Genomic DNA, 19588 nt, shown 5'->3' on the forward strand with positions numbered 1-19588 from the left:
TATATATTGCAAGGACAGCTGGAGTCAGAAAATCTGACTCGTTGTTTATATTGTATGCACCCAACAAGATGGGTGCTCCTGCGTCTAAACAGACGATTGCTCGTTGGACCTGTAGCACAATCCAACTTGCACATTCTGTGGCAGGCTTGCCACAGCCTAAATCTGTAAAGGCCCACTCCACAAGGAAGGTGGGCTCATCTTGGGCGGCTGCCCGAGGGGTCTCGGCATTACAACTTTGCCGAGCAGCTACGTGGTCAGGGGAGAACACGTTTGTAAAATTTTACAAATTTGATACTCTGGCTAAGGAGGACCTGGAGTTCTCTCATTCGGTGCTGCAGAGTCATCCGCACTCTCCCGCCCGTTTGGGAGCTTTGGTATAATCCCCATGGTCCTTTCAGGAACCCCAGCATCCACTAGGACGATAGAGAAAATAAGATTTTACTTACCGATAAATCTATTTCTCGGAGTCCGTAGTGGATGCTGGGCGCCCATCCCAAGTGCGGATTATCTGCATAAGTTGTACATAGTTATTGTTAACTAATTCGGGTTATTGTTGAAGGAAGCCATCTTTCAGAGGCTCCGCTGTTATCATACTGTTAACTGGGTTTAGATCACAAGTTGTACGGTGTGATTGGTGTGGCTGGTATGAGTCTTACCCGGGATTCAAAATCCTCCCTTATTGTGTACGCTCGTCCGGGCACAGTACCTAACTGGAGTCTGGAGGAGGGTCATGGGGGGAGGAGCCAGTGCACACCACCTGATCGGAAAAGCTTTACTTTTTGTGCCCTGTCTCCTGCGGAGCCGCTATTCCCCATGGTCCTTTCAGGAACCCCAGCATCCACTACGGACTCCGAGAAATAGATTTATCGGTAAGTAAAATCTTATTTTTAGGTTCAGTGAGACCTGCTGGCAACAGGCTCACTGCATCGAGGGACTAAGGGGAGAAGAAGCGAACTCACCTGCGTGCAGAGTGGATTGGGCTTCTTAGGCTACTGGACATTAGCTCCAGAGGGACCGATCACAGGCCCAGCCATGGATAGGTCCCAGAGCCACGCCGCCGGCCCCCTTACAGAGCCAGAAGACAGAAGAGGTCCGGAAAATCGGCGGCAGAAGACGTCCTGTCTTCAACAAGGTAGCGCACAGCACTGCAGCTGTGCGCCATTGCTCTCAGCACACTTCACACTCCGGTCACTGAGGGTGCAGGGCGCTGGGGGGGGGGCGCCCTGAGACGCAATAAAAACACCTTGGATGGCAAAAAATGCATCACATATAGCTCCTGGGCTATATGGATGAATTTAACCCCTGCCAGAATACACAGAAAAACGGGAGATAAGGCCGCCGAGAAGGGGGCGGAGCCTATCTCCTCAGCACACTTGCGCCATTTTCCCTCACAGCTCCGTTGGAGGGAAGCTCCCTGGCTCTCCCCTGCAGTCACTACACTACAGAAAGGGTTAAAAAAGAGAGGGGGGCACTAATTATGCGCAGTATTAAAAATACAGCAGCTATAAGGGGAAAAACACTTATATAAGGTTATCCCTGTATATATATAGCGCTCTGGTGTGTGCTGGCAAACTCTCCCTGTCTCTCCCCAAAGGGCTAGTGGGGTCCTGTCCTCTATCAGAGCATTCCCTGTGTGTGTGTGCTGTGTGTCGGTACGTTTGTGTCGACAAGTATGAGGAGAAAAATGATGTGGAGACGGAGCAGATTGCCTGTAATAGTGATGTCACCCCCTAGGGGGTCGACACCTGAGTGGATGAACTGTTGGAAGGAATTACGTGACAGTGTCAGCTCTGTATAAAAGACAGTGGTTGACATGAGACAGCCGGCTACTCAGCTTGTGCCTGTCCAGACGTCTCATAGGCCGTCAGGGGCTCTAAAGCGCCCGTTACCTCAGATGGCAGATATAGACGCCGACACGGATACTGACTCCAGTGTCGACGGTGAAGAGACAAATGTGACTTCCAGTAGGGCCACACGTTACATGATTGAGGCAATGAAAAATGTTTTACACATTTCTGATAATACGAGTACCACCAAAAAGGGGTATTATGTTCGGTGAGGAAAAACTACCTGTAGTTTTCCTGAATCTGAGAAATTAAATGAGATGTGTGATGATGCGTGGGTTTCCCCCGATAACAACTGATAATTTCTAAAATGTTATTGGCATTATATCCTTTCCCGCCAGAGGTTAGGGTGCGTTGGGAAACACCCCCTAGGGTGGATAAAGCGCTCACACGCTTGTAAGAACAAGGGCTCTACCCTCTCCTGAGATGGCCGCCCTTAAGGATCCTGCTGATAGAAAGCAGGAGGGTATCCTAAAATGTATTTACACACATACTGGTGTTATACTGCTACCAGCAATCGCCTCAGCCTGGATGTGCAGTGCTGGGTTGGCGTGGTCGGATTCCCTGACTGAAAATATTGATACCTTAGATAGGGACAGTATATTATTGCCTATAGAGCATTTAAAAGATGCATTTCTATATATGCGTGATGCACAGCGGAATATTTGCCGACTGGCATCAAGTCTAAGTGCGTTGTCCATTTCTGTCAGTAGAGGGTTATGGACACGACAGTGGTCAGGTGATGCGGATTCCAAACGGCATTTGGAAGTATTGCCTTATTAAGGGGAGGAGTTATTTGGGGTCGGTCTTTCAGACCTGGTGGCCACGGCAACAGCTGGGAAATCCACGTTTGTACCCCATGTCGCCTCTCAACATAAGAAGACGCCGTATTATCAGGCGCAGTCTTTTCGTGGGCAAGCGGGCAAAAGGTTCCTCATTTCTGCCCCGTGACAGAGGGAGAGGAAAAAGGCTGCAGAAATCAGCCAGTTCCCAGGAACAGAAGCCCTCTCCCGCCTCTGCCAAGCCCTCAGTATGACGCTGGGGCTTTACAAGCAGAATCAGGCACGGTGGGGGCCCGTCTCAATGAATTTCAGCGCGCAGTGGGCTCACTCGCAAGTAGACCCCTGGATCCTTCAGGTGATATCTCAGGGGTACAAATTGGAATTCGAGACGTCTCCCCCTCGCCGTTTCCTAAAGTCGGCTTTACCGATGTCTCCTTCTGACAGGGAGGCAGTTTTGGAAGCCATTCACAAGCTGTATTCCCAGCAGGTGATAATCAAGGTACCCCTCCTGCAACAGGGAACGGGGTATTATTCCACACTGTTGGGGTACCGAAGCCGGACGGCTCGGTGAGACCGATTCTAAATCTAAAATCTTGAACACTTACATACGGAGGTTCAAATTCAAGATTGAGTCACTCAGAGCAGTGATTGCGAACCTGGAAGAAGGGGACTACATGATGTCTCGGGACATCAAGGATGCTTACCTTCATGTCCCAATTTACCCTTCTCACCAAGGGTACCTCAGGTTTATGGTACAGAACTGTCACTATCAGTTTCAGACGCTGCCGTATGGATGGTCCACGGCACCCCGGGTCTTTACCAAGGTAATGGCCGAAATGATGATACTCCTTCGAAGGAAGGGAATTTTAGTTATCCCTTACTTGGACGATTCCCTGATAAGGGTAAGATCCAGGGAACAGTTGGAGGTCGGTGTAGCACTATCTCAGGTAGTGTTGCGGCAGCACGATTGGATTCTCAATATTCCAAAATCGCAGCTGATTCCGACGACTCGTCGTCTGTTCCTAGGGATGATCCTGGACACAGTCCAGAAAAAGGTGTTTCTCCCGGAGGAGAAAGTCAGGGAGTTATCCGAGCTAGTCGGGAACCTCCTATAACCGAGCCAAGTCTCAGTACATCAATGAAAGGGTTCTGGGAAAAATGGTGGCTTCCTACGAAGCAATCCCATGCGGCAGATTCCACGCAAGAACTTTCCAGTGGGACCTGCTGGACAAATGGTCCGGGTCGCATCTTCAGATGCATCAGCGGATAACCCTGTCACCAAGCACAAGGGTGTCTCTCCTGTGGTGGTTGCAGAGTGCTCATCTTCTAGAGGGCCGCAGATTCGACATTCAGGACTGGGTCCTGGTGACCACGGATGCCAGCCTGCGAGGCTGGGGAGCAGTCACACAGGGAAGGAATTTCCAGAGCTTATGGTCAAGCCTGGAGACATCACTTCACATAAATATCCTGAAGCTAAGGGCCATTTACAATGCTCTAAGCTCAGCAAGACCTCTGCTTCAAGGTCACCCGGAGTTGATCCATTCGGACAACATCACGGCAGTCACCCACGTAAACAGACAGGGTGACACAAGAAGCAGGAGGGCAATGGCAGAAGCTGCAAGGATTCTTCGCTGGGCGGAAAATCATGTGATAACACTGTCAGCAAGTGGGGACTTCACCCAGAAGTCTTCCACATGTTTATAAAACTCGACAAGTATTGCGCCGGGTCAAGGGACCCTCCGGCAATAGCTGTAGACGCTCTGGTAACACAGTGGGTGTACCAGTCAGTGTATGTGTTCCCTCCTCTGCCTCTCATACCCAAGGTACTGAGAATTATAAGATGGAGAGGAGTAAGCACTATATTCGGGCTCCGGATTGGCCAAGAAGGACTTGGTAACCGGAACTTCAAGAGATGCTCACGGAGGATCCGTGGCCTCTACCTCTAAGAAGGGACCTGCTCCAGCAAGGACCCTGTCTGTTCCAAGACTTACCGCGACTGCGTTTGATGGCATGGCGGTTGAACGCCGGATCCTGAAGGAGAAAGGCATTCCGGATGAAGTCATTCCTATCCTGATCAAAGCCAGGAAAGATATAACCGCAAAACATTATCACCGCATTTGGCGAAAATATGTTGCGTGGTGCGAGGCCAGTAAGGCCCCGACGGAGGTATTTTCAACTGGGTCGATTCCTACATTTCCTGGAAACAGGAGTGTCTATGGGCCTGAAATGGGGGTCCATTAAGGTTCAAATTTCGGCCCTGTCAATTTTCTTCCAAAAAGAACTAGCTTCAGTCCCTGAAGTTCAGACGTTTGTGAAAGGGGTACTGTATATACAGCCTCCTTTTGTGCCTCCAGTGGCACCTTGGGATCTAAATGTAGTTTTCTCTATCGTCCTAGTGGATGCTGGGGTTCCTGAAAGGACCATGGGGAATAGCAGCTCCGCAGGAGACAGGGCACAAAAAGTAAAGCTTTTCCAGATCAGGTGGTGTGCACTGGCTCCTCCCCCTATGACCCTCCTCCAGACTCCAGTTAGATTTTTGTGCCCGGCCGAGAAGGGTGCAATTCTAGGTGGCTCTCATAAAGAGCTGCTTAGAGAAAGTTTAGCTTAGGTTTTTTATTTTACAGTGATTCCTGCTGGCAACAGGATCACTGCAACGAGGGACAGAGGGGAGAAGAAGTGAACTCACCTGCGTGCAGGATGGATTGGCTTCTTGGCTACTGGACATCAGCTCCAGAGGGACGATCACAGGTACAGCCTGGATGGTCACCGGAGCCGCGCTGCCGGCCCCCTTGCAGATGCTGAAGTAAGAAGAGGTCCAGAATCGGCGGCTGAAGACTCCTGCAGTCTTCTAAAGGTAGCGCACAGCACTGCAGCTGTGCGCCATTTTCCTCTCAGCACACTTCACACGCAGTCACTGAGGGTGCAGGGCGCTGGGGGGGGGCGCCCTGGGAGGCAAATGTAAACCTATATAAAGGCTAAAAATACCTCACATATAGCCCCCAGAGGCTATATGGAGATATTTAACCCCTGCCTGTATTCACAAAATAGCGGGAGACGAGCCCGCCGGAAAAGGGGCGGGGCCTATCTCCTCAGCACACGGCGCCATTTCCTCTCACAGCTCTGCTGGTCAGGACGGCTCCCAGGTCTCTCCCCTGCACTGCACTACAGAAACAGGGTAAAACAGAGAGGGGGGGCAAATTTAATGGCAATATCTTGATATATATAAAGCAGCTATAAGGGAGCACTTATTATAAGGCTATCCCTGTCATATATAGCGTTTTTTGGTGTGTGCTGGCAGACTCTCCCTCTGTCTCCCCAAAGGGCTAGTGGGTCCTGTCTTCGTTTAGAGCATTCCCTGTGTGTCTGCTGTGTGTCGGTACGTGTGTGTCGACATGTATGAGGACGATATTGGTGTGGAGGCGGAGCAATTGCCAAATATGGGGATGTCACCTCCTAGGGGGTCGACACCAGAATGGATGCCTTTATTTATGGAATTACGGGATAGTGTCAACACGCTAAAGCAGTCGTTTGACGACATGAGGCGGCCGGACAATCAATTAGTGCCTGTCCAGGCGCCTCAAACACCGTCAGGGGCTGTAAAACGCCCTTTGCCTCAGTCGGTCGACACAGACCCAGACACAGGCACTGATTCCAGTGGTAACGAATCAACCGTATTTTCCAGTAGGGCCACACGTTATATGATTTTGGCAATGAAGGAGGCGTTACATTTAGCTGATACTACAGGTACCACTAAACAGGGTATTATGTGGGGTGTGAAAAAACTACCTATAGTTTTTCCTGAATCAGAAGAATTAAATGACGTGTGTGATGAAGCGTGGGTTGCCCCTGATAAAAAGCTGATAATTTCAAAGAAATTATTGGCATTATACCCTTTCCCGCCAGAGGTTAGGGAGCGCTGGGAAACACCTCCTAGGGTGGACAAGGCGCTAACACGCTTATCAAAACAAGTGGCGTTACCTTCTCCTGAGACGGCCGCACTTAAAGATCCATCAGATAGGAGGATGGAAAATATCCAAAAAAGTATATACACACATGAAGGTGTTATACTACGACCAGCTATAGCGACTGCCTGGATGTGCAGTGCTGGGGTAGTTTGGTCAGAGTCCCTGATTGAAAATATTGATACCCTGGACAGGGACAATATTTTACTGTCGTTAGAACAAATAAAGGATGCATTTCTTTATATGCGTGATGCACAGAGGGATATCTGCACACTGGCATCACGGGTAAGTGCTATGTCCATTTCGGCCAGAAGAGCTTTATGGACGCGACAGTGGACAGGCGATGCGGATTCAAAACGGCATATGGAAGTTTTGCCGTATAAAGGGGAGGAGTTATTTGGAGTCGGTCTATCAGATTTGGTGGCCACGGCTACAGCCGGGAAATCCACCTTTCTACCTCAAGTCACTCCCCGACAGAAAAAGGCACCGACTTTTCAACCGCAGCCTTTTCGTTCCTTTAAAAATAAGAGAGCAAAGGGCTATTCATATCTGCCACGAGGCAGAGGTCGAGGGAAGAAACAGCAACAGGCAGCTCCTTCCCAGGAACAGAAGCCCTCCCCGGCTTCTACAAAAGCCTCAGCATGACGCTGGGGCTTCTCAAGCGGACTCGGGGACGGTGGGAGGTCGTCTCAAAAATTACAGCGCGCAGTGGGCTCACTCGCAGGTAGATCCCTGGATCCTGCAGATAATATCTCAGGGGTACAGGTTGGAATTAGAGACAGATCCACCTCGCCGTTTCCTGAAGTCTGCTTTACCAACGTCCCCTTCCGAAAGGGAGACGGTTTTGGAAGCCATTCACAGGCTGTACTCTCAGCAGGTGATAGTCAAGGTACCTCTTCTACAACAAGGGAAGGGGTATTATTTCACTCTATTTGTGGTACCGAAGCCGGATGGCTCGGTAAGGCCTATTCTAAATCTGAAGTCCTTGAACCTGTACATAAAGAAGTTCAAGTTCAAGATGGAGTCACTCAGAGCAGTGATAGCGAACCTGGAAGAAGGGGACTTTATGGTATCCTTGGACATCAAGGATGCGTATCTCCACGTTCCAATTTACCCCTCACACCAGGGGTACCTCAGGTTCGTTGTACAAAACTGTCACTATCAGTTTCAGACGCTGCCGTTTGGTTTGTCCACGGCACCTCGGGTCTTTACAAAGGTAATGGCCGAGATGATGATTCTTCTTCGAAGAAAAGGCGTATTAATTATCCCATACTTGGACGATCTCCTAATAAGGGCAAGGTCCAGAGAACAGCTAGAGATGGGATTAGCAATATCTCAAGAGGTGCTAAAGCAGCACGGATGGATTCTGAATATTCCAAAATCCAAATTAATGCCGACAACTCGTCTGCTGTTCCTAGGGATGATTCTGGACACGGTTCAGAAAAAGGTTTTTCTTCCCGAGGAAAAAGCCAAGGAGTTATCCGACCTGGTCAGGAATCTCCTAAAACCAGAAAAGGTGTCTGTACATCAATGCACGCATCTTCAGATGCACCTGCGGATAACCCTGTCTCCAAGGACAAGGGTATCTCTTCTGTGGTGGTTGCAGAGGGCTCATCTATTGGAGGGCCGCAGATTCGGCATACAGGATTGGATCCTGGTGACCACGGACGCCAGCCTGAGAGGCTGGGGGAGCAGTCACACAAGGAAGAAACTTCCAGGGAGTGTGGTCGAGCCTGGAAAAGTCTCTTCACATAAACATTCTGGAACTAAGAGCAATCTACAATGCTCTAAGCCAGGCGGAACCTCTGCTTCAAGGAAGACCGGTGTTGATCCAGTCGGACAACATCACGGCAGTCGCCCATGTAAACAGACAGGGCGGCACAAGAAGCAGGAGTGCAATGGCAGAAGCTGCCAGGATCCTTCGCTGGGCGGAGAATCACGTGATAGCACTGTCAGCAGTGTTCATCCCGGGAGTGGACAACTGGGAAGCAGACTTCCTCAGCAGACACGATCTTCACCCGGGAGAGTGGGGACTTCATCCAGAAGTTTTCCACATGCTAATAAACCGTTGGGAAAGACCAATGGTGGACATGATGGCGTCTCGCCTCAACAAAAAACTGGACAGGTATTGCGCCAGGTCAAGAGATCCGCAGGCAATAGCTGTGGACGCGCTGGTAACACCTTGGGTGTACCAGTCGGTGTATGTGTTTCCTCCTCTGCCTCTCATACCAAAGGTATTGAGAATCATACGGCAAAGCGGAGTAAGAACGATACTAGTGGCTCCGGATTGGCCAAGAAGGTCTTGGTACCCGGAACTTCAAGAGATGGTCACGGACGATCCGTGGCCTCTACCTCTAAGACGGGACCTGCTTCAGCAGGGACCGTGTCTATTCCAAGACTTACCGCGGCTGCGTTTGACGGCATGGCGGTTGAACGCCAGATCCTAAAAGGAAAAGGCATTCCAGAAGAAGTCATTCCTACCTTGATTAAGGCAAGAAAGGAAGTCACCGCGAAGCATTATCACCGCATTTGGCGGAAATATGTTGCGTGGTGCGAGGATCGGAGTGCTCCGACGGAGGAATTTCAACTGGGTCGTTTCCTACATTTCCTGCAATCAGGATTGTCTATGGGTCTCAAATTGGGATCTATTAAGGTTCAAATTTCGGCCCTGTCAATATTCTTCCAAAAAGAATTGGCCTCAGTTCCTGAGGTCCAGACTTTTGTCAAAGGAGTACTGCATATACAGCCTCCTGTGGTGCCTCCGGTGGCACCGTGGGATCTAAATGTAGTTTTAGATTTCCTCAAATCCCATTGGTTTGAACCACTAAAAAATGTGGATTTGAAATATCTCACATGGAAAGTGACTATGTTACTGGCCCTGGCGTCCGCCAGGAGAGTATCTGAACTGGCGGCTTTATCTTATAAAAGCCCTTATTTAATTTTCCATTCGGATAGGGCAGAGCTGCGGACGCGTCCGCATTTTCTCCCTAAGGTGGTATCAGCGTTTCACCTGAACCAGCCTATTGTAGTGCCTGCGGCTACAAGCGACTTGGAGGACTCCAAGTTGTTGGACGTTGTCAGAGCTTTAAAAATATACATTTCAAGGACGGCTGGAGTCAGAAAATCTGACTCGCTGTTTATACTGTATGCACCCAACAAGTTGGGTGCGCCTGCTTCTAAGCAGTCGATTGCTCGTTGGATTTGTAGCACAATTCAACTTGCACATTCTGTGGCAGGCCTGCCACAGCCTAAATCTGTTAAGGCCCATTCCACAAGGAAGGTGGGCTCATCTTGGGCGGCTGCCCGAGGGGTCTCGGCATTACAACTCTGCCGAGCAGCTACGTGGTCAGGGGAGAACACGTTTGTAAAATTCTACAAATTTGATACCCTGGCAAAGGAGGACCTGGAGTTCTCTCATTCGGTGCTGCAGAGTCATCCGCACTCTCCCGCCCGTTTGGGAGCTTTGGTATAATCCCCATGGTCCTTTCAGGAACCCCAGCATCCACTAGGACGATAGAGAAAATAAGAATTTACTTACCGATAATTCTATTTCTCGGAGTCCGTAGTGGATGCTGGGCGCCCATCCCAAGTGCGGATTATCTGCAATACTTGTACATAGTTATTGTTAACTAATTCGGGTTATTGTTTAGGGAGCCATCTTTCAGAGGCTCTTCTGTTATCATACTGTTAACTGGGTTTAGATCACAAGTTGTACGGTGTGATTGGTGTGGCTGGTATGAGTCTTACCCGGGATTCAAAATCCTCCCTTATTGTGTACGCTCGTCCGGGCACAGTACCTAACTGGAGTCTGGAGGAGGGTCATAGGGGGAGGAGCCAGTGCACACCACCTGATCTGGAAAAGCTTTACTTTTTGTGCCCTGTCTCCTGCGGAGCCGCTATTCCCCATGGTCCTTTCAGGAACCCCAGCATCCACTACGGACTCCGAGAAATAGAATTATCGGTAAGTAAATTCTTATTTTTGGGTTCCAAAAGTCACATTGGTTTGAACCACTTAAATATGTGGAGTTAAAATATCTCACATGGAAAGTGGTCATGCTGTTGGCCCTGGCCTGGGCCAGGTGCGTGTCAGAATTGGCGGCTTTATCCTGTAAAAGCCCTCATCTGATTTTCCATTCGGACAGGGCGGAATTGAGGACTTGTCCTCAGTTTCTCCCTAAGGTGGTTTTCAGCGTTTCACCTGAATCAACCTATTGTGGTGCCTGCGGCTACTAGGGACTTGGAGGACTCCAAGTTGCTAGACGTTGTCAGGGCCCTGGAAATATAGGTTTCCAGGACGGCTGGAGTCAGAAAATCTGACTCGTTGTTTATTCTGTATGCACCCAACAAGCTGGGTGCTCCTGCTTCTAAGCAGACTATTGCTCGTTGGATTTGTAGTACAATTCAGCTTGCACATTCTGTGGCAGGCCTGCCACAGACAAAATCTGTAAAAGCCCATTCCACAAGGAAGGTGGGCTCATCTTGGGCGGCTGCCCGAGGGGTCTCGGCTTTACAACTTTGCTGAGCAGCTACTTGGTCAGGAGCAAATACGTTTGTAAAATTCTACAAATTTGATACCCTGGCTGAGGAGGACCTGGAGTTCTCTCATTTGGTGCTGCAGAGTCCTCCGCACTCTCCCGCCCGTTTGGGAGCTTTGGTATAATCCCCATGGTCCTTACGGAGTCCCCAGCATCCACTAGGACGTCAGAGAAAATAAGAATTTACTTACCGATAATTCTATTTCTCGTAGTCCGTAGTGGATGCTGGGCGCCCATCCCAAGTGCGGATTGTCTGCAATACTGGTACATAGTTATTGTTACCAAAAAAAATCGGGTTATTGCTGTAGTGAGCCATCTTTTCTAGAGGCTCCTCTGTTATCATGCTGTTAACTGGGTTTAGATCACAAGTTATATGGTGTGATTGGTGTGGCTGGTATGAGTCTTACCCGGGATTCAAAATCCTTCCTTATTGTGTACGCTCGTCCGGGCACAGTATCCTAACTGAGGCTTGGAGGGGGGTCATGGGGGGAGGAGCCAGTGCACACCAGGTAGTTCTAAAGCTTTACTTTTGTGCCCAGTCTCCTGCGGAGCTGCTATTCCCCATGGTCCTTACGGAGTCCCCAGCATCCACTACGGACTACGAGAAATAGAATTATCGGTAAGTAAATTCTTATTTTTCTATATTGCACTATTAATGGTAATGTTATTTATTAAATGAACAACATCTGTGAATGTCATCTTTACGGTGATTTTCAGACTAATTTACACTGTGAAAATAATTAAATCTTTACATAATTCATGAATATCTACTGTACATGGACATTTCTCACAATTTATTATTTGTATTACATTCACAACTCATTTATTATGCCATTATTTTGATCTGTATATTACAATTGAAGTTCTGTACCCTAAAAATTCTATGATGTAAGTACCCGCCATTTGATACACATACTGTAGGCAGATATGTGGAAAAGATACTAATTGGAAACCTATTAATAAAATATCGTTTTGAGCTATTCATTTTATTAAGGGACAGTGAGCAGGAGCAACAGAACAAAAACAAATGTAAAGTCAAAATGATTCACAAAATGAATTCTTATTTTCTCTGACGTCCTAGTGGATGCTGGGGACTCCGTAAGGACCATGGGGAATAGACGGGCTCCGCAGGAGACTGGGCACTTTATAGAAAGATTTAGGACTATCTGGTGTGCACTGGCTCCTCCCCCTATGACCCTCCTCCAAGCCTCCGTTAGATTTCTGTGCCCGGCTGAGCTGGATGCACACTAGGGGCTCTCCTGAGCTCCTAGAAGAAAGTATAGTTTAGGTTTTTTATTTTCAGTGAGACCTGCTGGCAACAGGCTCACTGCAACGAGGGACTAAGGGGAGAAGAAGCGAACCTACCTAAGTGGTGGTAGCTTGGGCTTCTTAGGCTACTGGACACCATTAGCTCCAGAGGGATCGAACACAGGACCCGACCTCGTCGTCCGTTCCCGGAGCCGCGCCGCCGTCCCCCTTTCAGAGCCAGAAACAAGAAGGTGGTCCGGAAAATCGGCGGCTGAAGACTACTGTCTTCTCCAAGGTAGCGCACAGCACTGCAGCTGTGCGCCATTGCTCCTCATGCACACCACACACTGCGGTCACTGATGGGTGCAGGGCGCTGGGGGGGGGCGCCCTGAGCAGCAATAGTAACACCTTGGCTGGCAAAACTAACACCATATATAGCCCCAGAGGCTATATAGGTGTATATTAACCCCTGCCAGAAACGATAAAATAGCGTGAGAAAGCCCACCGAAAAAGGGGCGGAGCCAACTCCCTCAGCACTCTGGCGCCATTTTTCCCTCACAGCTCCGCTGGAAGGAAGCTCCCTGGCTCTCCCCTGCAGTCCTGCACTACAGAAAGGGTAAAAAAGAGAGGGGGGGCACAATTTAGGCGCAGTATATATATATATTATAGGCAGCTATAGGGGAAAACACACTGTATAGTGATATCCCTGTGTTATATAGCGCCCTGGTGTGTGCTGGCATACTCTCCCTCTGTCTCCCCAAAGGGCTTTGTGGGGTCCTGTCCTCTGTAAGAGCATTCCCTGTGTGTCTGCTGTGTGTCGGTACTGCTGTGTCTACATGTATGATGAGGATAATGATGTGGAGGCGGAGCAAATGCCTGTGAATGTGATGTCACCCCCTGCGGGGTCGACACCAGTGTGGATGGACTTATGGAAGGAATTACGTGACAGTGTCAGCTCCTTACATAAAAGGTTTGACGACATAGGACAGCCGGCTACTCAGCTTGTGCCTGTCCAAGCGTCTCAAATGTCATCAGGGGCTATAAAACGCCCGCTACCTCAGATGACAGATACAGATGTCCACACGGAGACCGACTCCAGTGTCGACGATGATGAGACGAGTGTACCCTCCAATAGATCCACCCGTTATATGATTGAGGCTATGAAAAATGTATTACACATTTCTGATGATACCCCAGGTACCACAATAAAGGGTATTATGTTTGGTGAGAAAAAACTACCAGTAGTTTTTCCTGCATCTGACGAATTAAATGAGGTGTGTGAGGAAGCGTGGACTTCCCCAGATAAGAAATTGATCATTTCTAAACGGTTAATGGCTGCGTACCCTTTCCCGCCAGAGGATAGGTCACGCTGGGAAACACCCCCTAGGGTAGATAAAGCGCTGACACGCTTATCAAAGAAGGTGGCACTACCGTCTCCGGATACGCCCTAAAAGAACCTGCTGATAGAAAGCAGGAAAGTACCCTAAAAGCTATATACACACACACTGGCATTATATTGAGACCCGCTATTGCATCAGCTTGGATGTGCAGTGCTGCTGCTGCGTGGTCAGACTCCCTGTCGGAAAACATTGATACCATGGATAGGGACAATATTTTGCTAACGATTGACCATATAAAAGACGCGGTCTTATACATGCGTGATGCACAGAGGGATATTTGCCGGCTGGCATCAAAAATAAGCGCTATGTCCATTGCCGCCAGACGGGGGTTATGGACTAGACAATGGTCAGGTGATGCCGACTCCAAACGGCACATGGAAGTTTTACCCTATAAAGGGGTGGAACTTTTTGGGGAAGGTCTTTCAGACCTCGTTTCCACAGCTACTGCTGGGAAATCGACTTTTTTGCCACATGCTACCCCACAGCAAAAGAAAGCACCGTATTATCAGGTACAGTCCTTTCGGCCCCAGAAAAACAAGCGGGCTAGAGGCTCATCCTTTCTGCCGAGGGGCAGAGGAAGGGGGAAAAAAGCTGCAGCACACAGCTAGTTCCCAGGAGCAGAAGTCCTCCCCTGCGTCCGGTAAGTCCACAGCATGTCGCTGGGGCTACTCAGGCGGAATCGGGAACGGTGGGGGCACGTCTCAGGTTTTTCAGCACACAGTGGGCTCTCTCACAAGTGGATCCCTGGGTCCTTCAATTCGAGACGTCTCCCCCCCGCCGTTTCCTAAAATCTGCCTTGCCGGCAACTCCCTCTGCCAGGGAGGCAGTGTTGGTGGCTATTCAAAAACTGTATTCACAGAAAGTGATTGTCAAGGTACCCCTCCTTCAGCAAGGAAAGGGTTACTACTCCACAATGTTTGTGGTACCGAAACCGGACGGTTCGGTGAGACCCATCTTAAATTTAAAAGCCTTGAACACTTATATCAAAAGGTTCAAGTTCAAGATGGAATCGCTCAGGGCGGTTATTGCGAGCCTGGAGGAGGGGGATTACATGGTATCCCTGGACATCAAGGATGCGTACCTGCATGTCCCCATTTACCCTCCGCACCAGGAGTTCCTCAGATTTGTGGTACAGGACTGTCACTATCAGTTCCAGACGCTGCCGTTTGGGTTATCCACGGCACCGAGGGTCTTTACCAAGGTAATGGCCGAAATGATGGTACTCCTTCGCAAGAAGGGAGTTTTAATTATCCCGTACTTGGACGATCTCCTGATAAAGGCGAGGTCCAAAGAACAGTTGATAGTGGGGGTGGCACTTTCTCAGGAAGTGCTACAACAGCACGGCTGGATTCTAAACATTCCAAAGTCACAGCTGGTCCCGACGACACGTCTTCTGTTCCTGGGAATGATTCTGGACACAGACCAGAAAAGAGTGTTTCTTCCACTGGAAAAAGCCGAGGAATTGTCATCTCTGGTCAGAGACATCCTAAAACCAGGAAAAGTGTCGGTACATCAATGCACACGAGTCCTGGGAAAAATGGTAGCTTCGTACGAAGCAATTCCATTCGGAAGGTTCCACGCAAGGACGTTCCAGTGGGACCTGTTGGACAAATGGTCCGGGTCCCATCTCCAGATGCAACAGCGGATAACCCTATCGGCCAGAACCAGGGTGTCGCTGCTGTGGTGGCTGCAGAGGGCTCATCTACTAGAGGGCCGCAGATTCCGAATACAGGACTGGGTCCTGGTGACCACGGATGCCAGCCTTCGGGGCTGGGGGGCAGTCACAAAGGGAAGAAATTTCCAAGGACTGTGGTCAAATCAGGAGATTTCTCTTCACATAAATATCCTGGAGCTAAGGGCCATTTACAATGCCCTAAGCCAATGCTGGTCAACCGGTGGGAAAAACCACAGGTAGACATGATGGCGTCCCGCCTCAACAAGAAGTTGAAAAGATATTGCGCCCGGTCAAGAGACCCTCAGGCGATAGCGGTGGACGCTCTAGTGACACCATGGGTGTACCAGTCGGTTTATGTGTTTCCTCCTCTACCTCTCATACCCAAGGTACTGAGAATAATAAGAAGGCGAGGAGTGAAAACCATACTTGTGGTTCCGGATTGGCCAAGAAGAGCTTGGTACCCGGAACTTCAAGAGATGCTTACAGAGGACCCTTGGCCTCTGCCGCTCAGACAAGACCTGCTGCAGCAGGGACCCTGTCTGTTCCAAGACTTACCGCGGCTGCGTTTGACGGCATGGCGGTTGAACACCGGATCCTGAAGGAAAAGGGTATTCCGGAGGAAGTCATCCCTACCCTGATCAAAGCCAGGAAGGATGTCGCCGCAAGACATTATCACTGCATTTGGCGAAAATATGTTGCTTGGTGTGAGGCCATGAAGTCCCCGACGGAGGAATTTCAACTGGGTCGATTCCTGCACTTCCTGCAAGCAGGGGTGACGTTGGGCCTCAAATTGGGGTCCATAAAGGTCCAGATTTCGGCTCTGTCGATTTTCTTCCAAATAGAACTGGCTTCACTGCCTGAAGTTCAGGCTTTTGTCAAAGGAGTACTGCATATTCAGCCTCCTTTTGTGCCCCCAGTGGCACCTTGGGATCTCAATGTGGTTTTGGCATTCCTGAAATCACATTGGTTCGAACCACTTAAGACTGTGGATTTAAAATATCTCACGTGGAAAGTGGTCATGCTGTTGGCCCTGGCGTCGGCCAGGCGGGTTTCAGAATTGGCGGCTTTGTCTTGTAAAAGCCCTTATCTAATTTTCCATATGGATAGGGCAGAATTGAGGACTCGTCCTCAGTTTCTCCCAAAGGTGGTCTCAGCTTTTCACTTGAACCAACCTATTGTGGTGCCTGCGGCTACTAGGGACTTGGAGGATTCCAAGTTGCTGGACGTAGTCAGGGCCCTAAAAATGTATATTTCCAGGACGGCTGGAGTCAGAAAGACTGACTCGCTGTTTATCCTGTATGCACCCACCAAGCTGGGTGCTCCTGCTTCTAAGCAGTCTATTGCGCGCTGGATTTGTAGTACTATTCAGCTGGCGCATTCTGCGGTAGGCTTACAGCAGCCTAAATCTGTAAAAGCCCATTCCACACGGAAGGTGGGCTCATCTTGGGCGGCTGCCCGAGGGGTCTCGGCTTTACAACTTTGCCGAGCAGCTACTTGGTCGGGGGCAAACACGTTTGCAAAATTCTACAAATTTGATACCCTGGCTGAGGAGGACCTGGATTTCTCTCATTCGGTGCTGCAGAGTCATCCGCACTCTCCCGCCCGTTTGGGAGCTTTGGTATAATCCCCATGGTCCTTACGGAGTCCCCAGCATCCACTAGGACGTCAGAGAAAATAAGAATTTACTCACCGGTAATTCTATTTCTCGTAGTCCGTAGTGGATGCTGGGCGCCCATCCCAAGTGCGGATTGTCTGCAATACCTGTACATAGTTATTGTTACAAATATCGGGTTTTGTTGTGAGCCATCTCTTCAGAGGCTCCATTTGTTATCATACTGTTAACCGGGGTTCCTATCACGTGTTACATGGTGTGATTGGTGTGGCTGGTATGAGTCTTACCCGGGATTCAAAAATCCTTCCTTATTGTGTCAGCTCTTCCGGGCACAGTTCCTAACTGAGGCTTGAAGGAGGGTCATAGTGGGAGGAGCCAGTGCACACCAGATAGTCCTAAATCTTTCTATAGAGTGCCCAGTCTCCTGCGGAGCCCGTCTATTCCCCATGGTCCTTACGGAGTCCCCAGCATCCACTACGGACTACGAGAAATAGAATTACCGGTGAGTAAATTCTTATTTTCGTTCGTAACAAAGTTTGTGCAAACTATACACGTAATGGTAAAAATAAATGTCCAGAACGTAGTGACCATAAATTCAGAAATGAATCCTAAAGCATGTCAGAAACAAACTACTGAGCTAATGTATTTACTTTTATTTATATACAGTAGCTGCAGTTTGATCAAAATAGTAATTAAAGGAGAATGGATAGAATTCATTAGATGAATAGTTGATCACTATTAAGAAAATTAATTAAATCGGAAAACTGTTTTCATGAGCGCACATGCTTTAAGTGTTCCTTTCATGCATTTAAAAAAAATATAACACAGCCTAAACAAAAGCCTCATCATAATGTAAAGTCGACCTGCACATGCCACTGTTGAAAAATTCCAGCTATATAGCTGCGCCAATCCATGTCTGTTTTAAACGCTACACTAATTATTTAAATTAGCTGTTAGAAATGTCCGGAAGTTCTTGTGGTGCAAAGCTTGTGACCTTACAGAGCCAATGTACTAAGCGCAGGAAGCTAGAAGATCTCACAGGCTGTTTGTTAGAAGAACCAAGGACATGCCCCTGTGGCCATCGTGGTTCATTAATATGAATATTCAAAGCTGCTCAAACGATGGGTAATTGCAGATATGTAACAAAGTTAAATATAGATGTATTGTTCATTCTAGCACCCTGCACATGTCACAACCCGTGCTTTTGCTCTTTTCTGCCTGGGGTGTTGCTCTCTGCTCTGGTGCTTCTAGCATACTCTGGTCTGTATCTCAGTGCAGATATACAGACCAGAATGTGCCAGAAGCACCAGAGCAGAGAGTGATACCTTGGATGGGAAGAGGAACTGCATGGGTTGTGACAGGTGCAGGGTGCTAGAATTAACACTATAGATGCAATTAAGCAATAAAATGTTTTGCTATGCTGTACAGTTATCTGTTTAATGTGCATCTGTGAGGATGTGATATTTCAGCTTGATTTTGTCTCTTGATTAATCACATAGGGGAACCGTGAGTAAATGTGATTATATGCAATTGTCCAAAGTAACATATTCTGTTCTTTTTTGTTGTTGTTTTTCTTCAGGATCAGCATAGCTTGTTGACCAACTACCAAAGCCTTGTGGTTAAACAGTTAATAGGTCACACAAAGCCGAAGGAAGATAATGATACAGACATGACTGGAGATCTAGCAGATGAACCTGAGAAGTCATCGGATAACATTAGAAAAGAACTTCAAGAGCTGTCCGCTACAATCAAAAATCTTGTTCTCCGACCCAGAAAATCCTCTGCAACTGAAGAGTAGCCAAATATATAGCTGAAACCTTGCTTTCCGCTAACACCCATAATCACTGAACATAAAATAAACTCTAAACTGGGTTTCAAATCTAATTTAAAATGTGCAGCATGTTATTGCCATAATATACCCAATTCAGCAGGGCTTATTTTTGCTTTACTTTTCAATAAATGTTCAGGGGTATATATGTGCAAAGGTTATTGTGCACAGAGAATATTATTTAATTGCTTATTTTATTGTACGTGGAAACTAAAGTTTTGATCAGTCTGACAATGTAAAATGTCACCTGGTCCATGAACTCATAGTCAACATTGCCTCTAGTGGTCACACTATAATCATAAATGGAAAAATATTTGCTTGAGTTTACCAAGCATAATTTTGTCATCTAAGTATCTCTAAGAGATGTCCCCTATGTTTACTCACAAAAGCATTACGTATAATAAAAATATATATATTTGAAAAAAGTAATTGAATATTATTCTTTAAAATGTTTAAGTACCGTTTTCCCTCTTGTTTTTTAATTGTCTTTTTAGCGTAATAAATCTAATTTGTATGGATATTGTAATGAGTGTACGTTTTAATTTACCATAAAGACATAAAACTAAAAGTACGGGCAAAGTGCTACAATATTCCATGGAGTGTAAGTTATGTAACTCTATTGCTTTGAGAGCAGCCACTTTATACAAGACATGTCTGTAAATCTAAGCTTCAGCAGGTAGATTTTATGTAGTCAACTGACTT

General features: G+C 48.0%; 1 protein-coding gene across 1 annotated transcript in view; it reads left to right on the plus strand.

Annotated features, from left to right (window-relative positions):
- UFL1 (UFM1 specific ligase 1) overlaps positions 1–19311 on the plus strand; it is a 199640-nt gene extending 180329 nt beyond the window's left edge. Inside the window, exon 19 of the mRNA XM_063917010.1 lies at positions 18638–19311. Coding sequence (XP_063773080.1) covers positions 18638–18856 — 219 coding nt within the window. The 3' untranslated portion in view covers positions 18857–19311. The remainder of the gene's footprint in view (positions 1–18637) is intronic.
- The last annotated feature ends 277 nt before the right edge of the window (positions 19312–19588 follow it).

This window comes from Pseudophryne corroboree, chromosome 4 (genome assembly GCF_028390025.1).
Source record: "Pseudophryne corroboree isolate aPseCor3 chromosome 4, aPseCor3.hap2, whole genome shotgun sequence".
In the NCBI taxonomy this organism is placed as follows: domain Eukaryota; kingdom Metazoa; phylum Chordata; class Amphibia; order Anura; family Myobatrachidae; genus Pseudophryne; species Pseudophryne corroboree.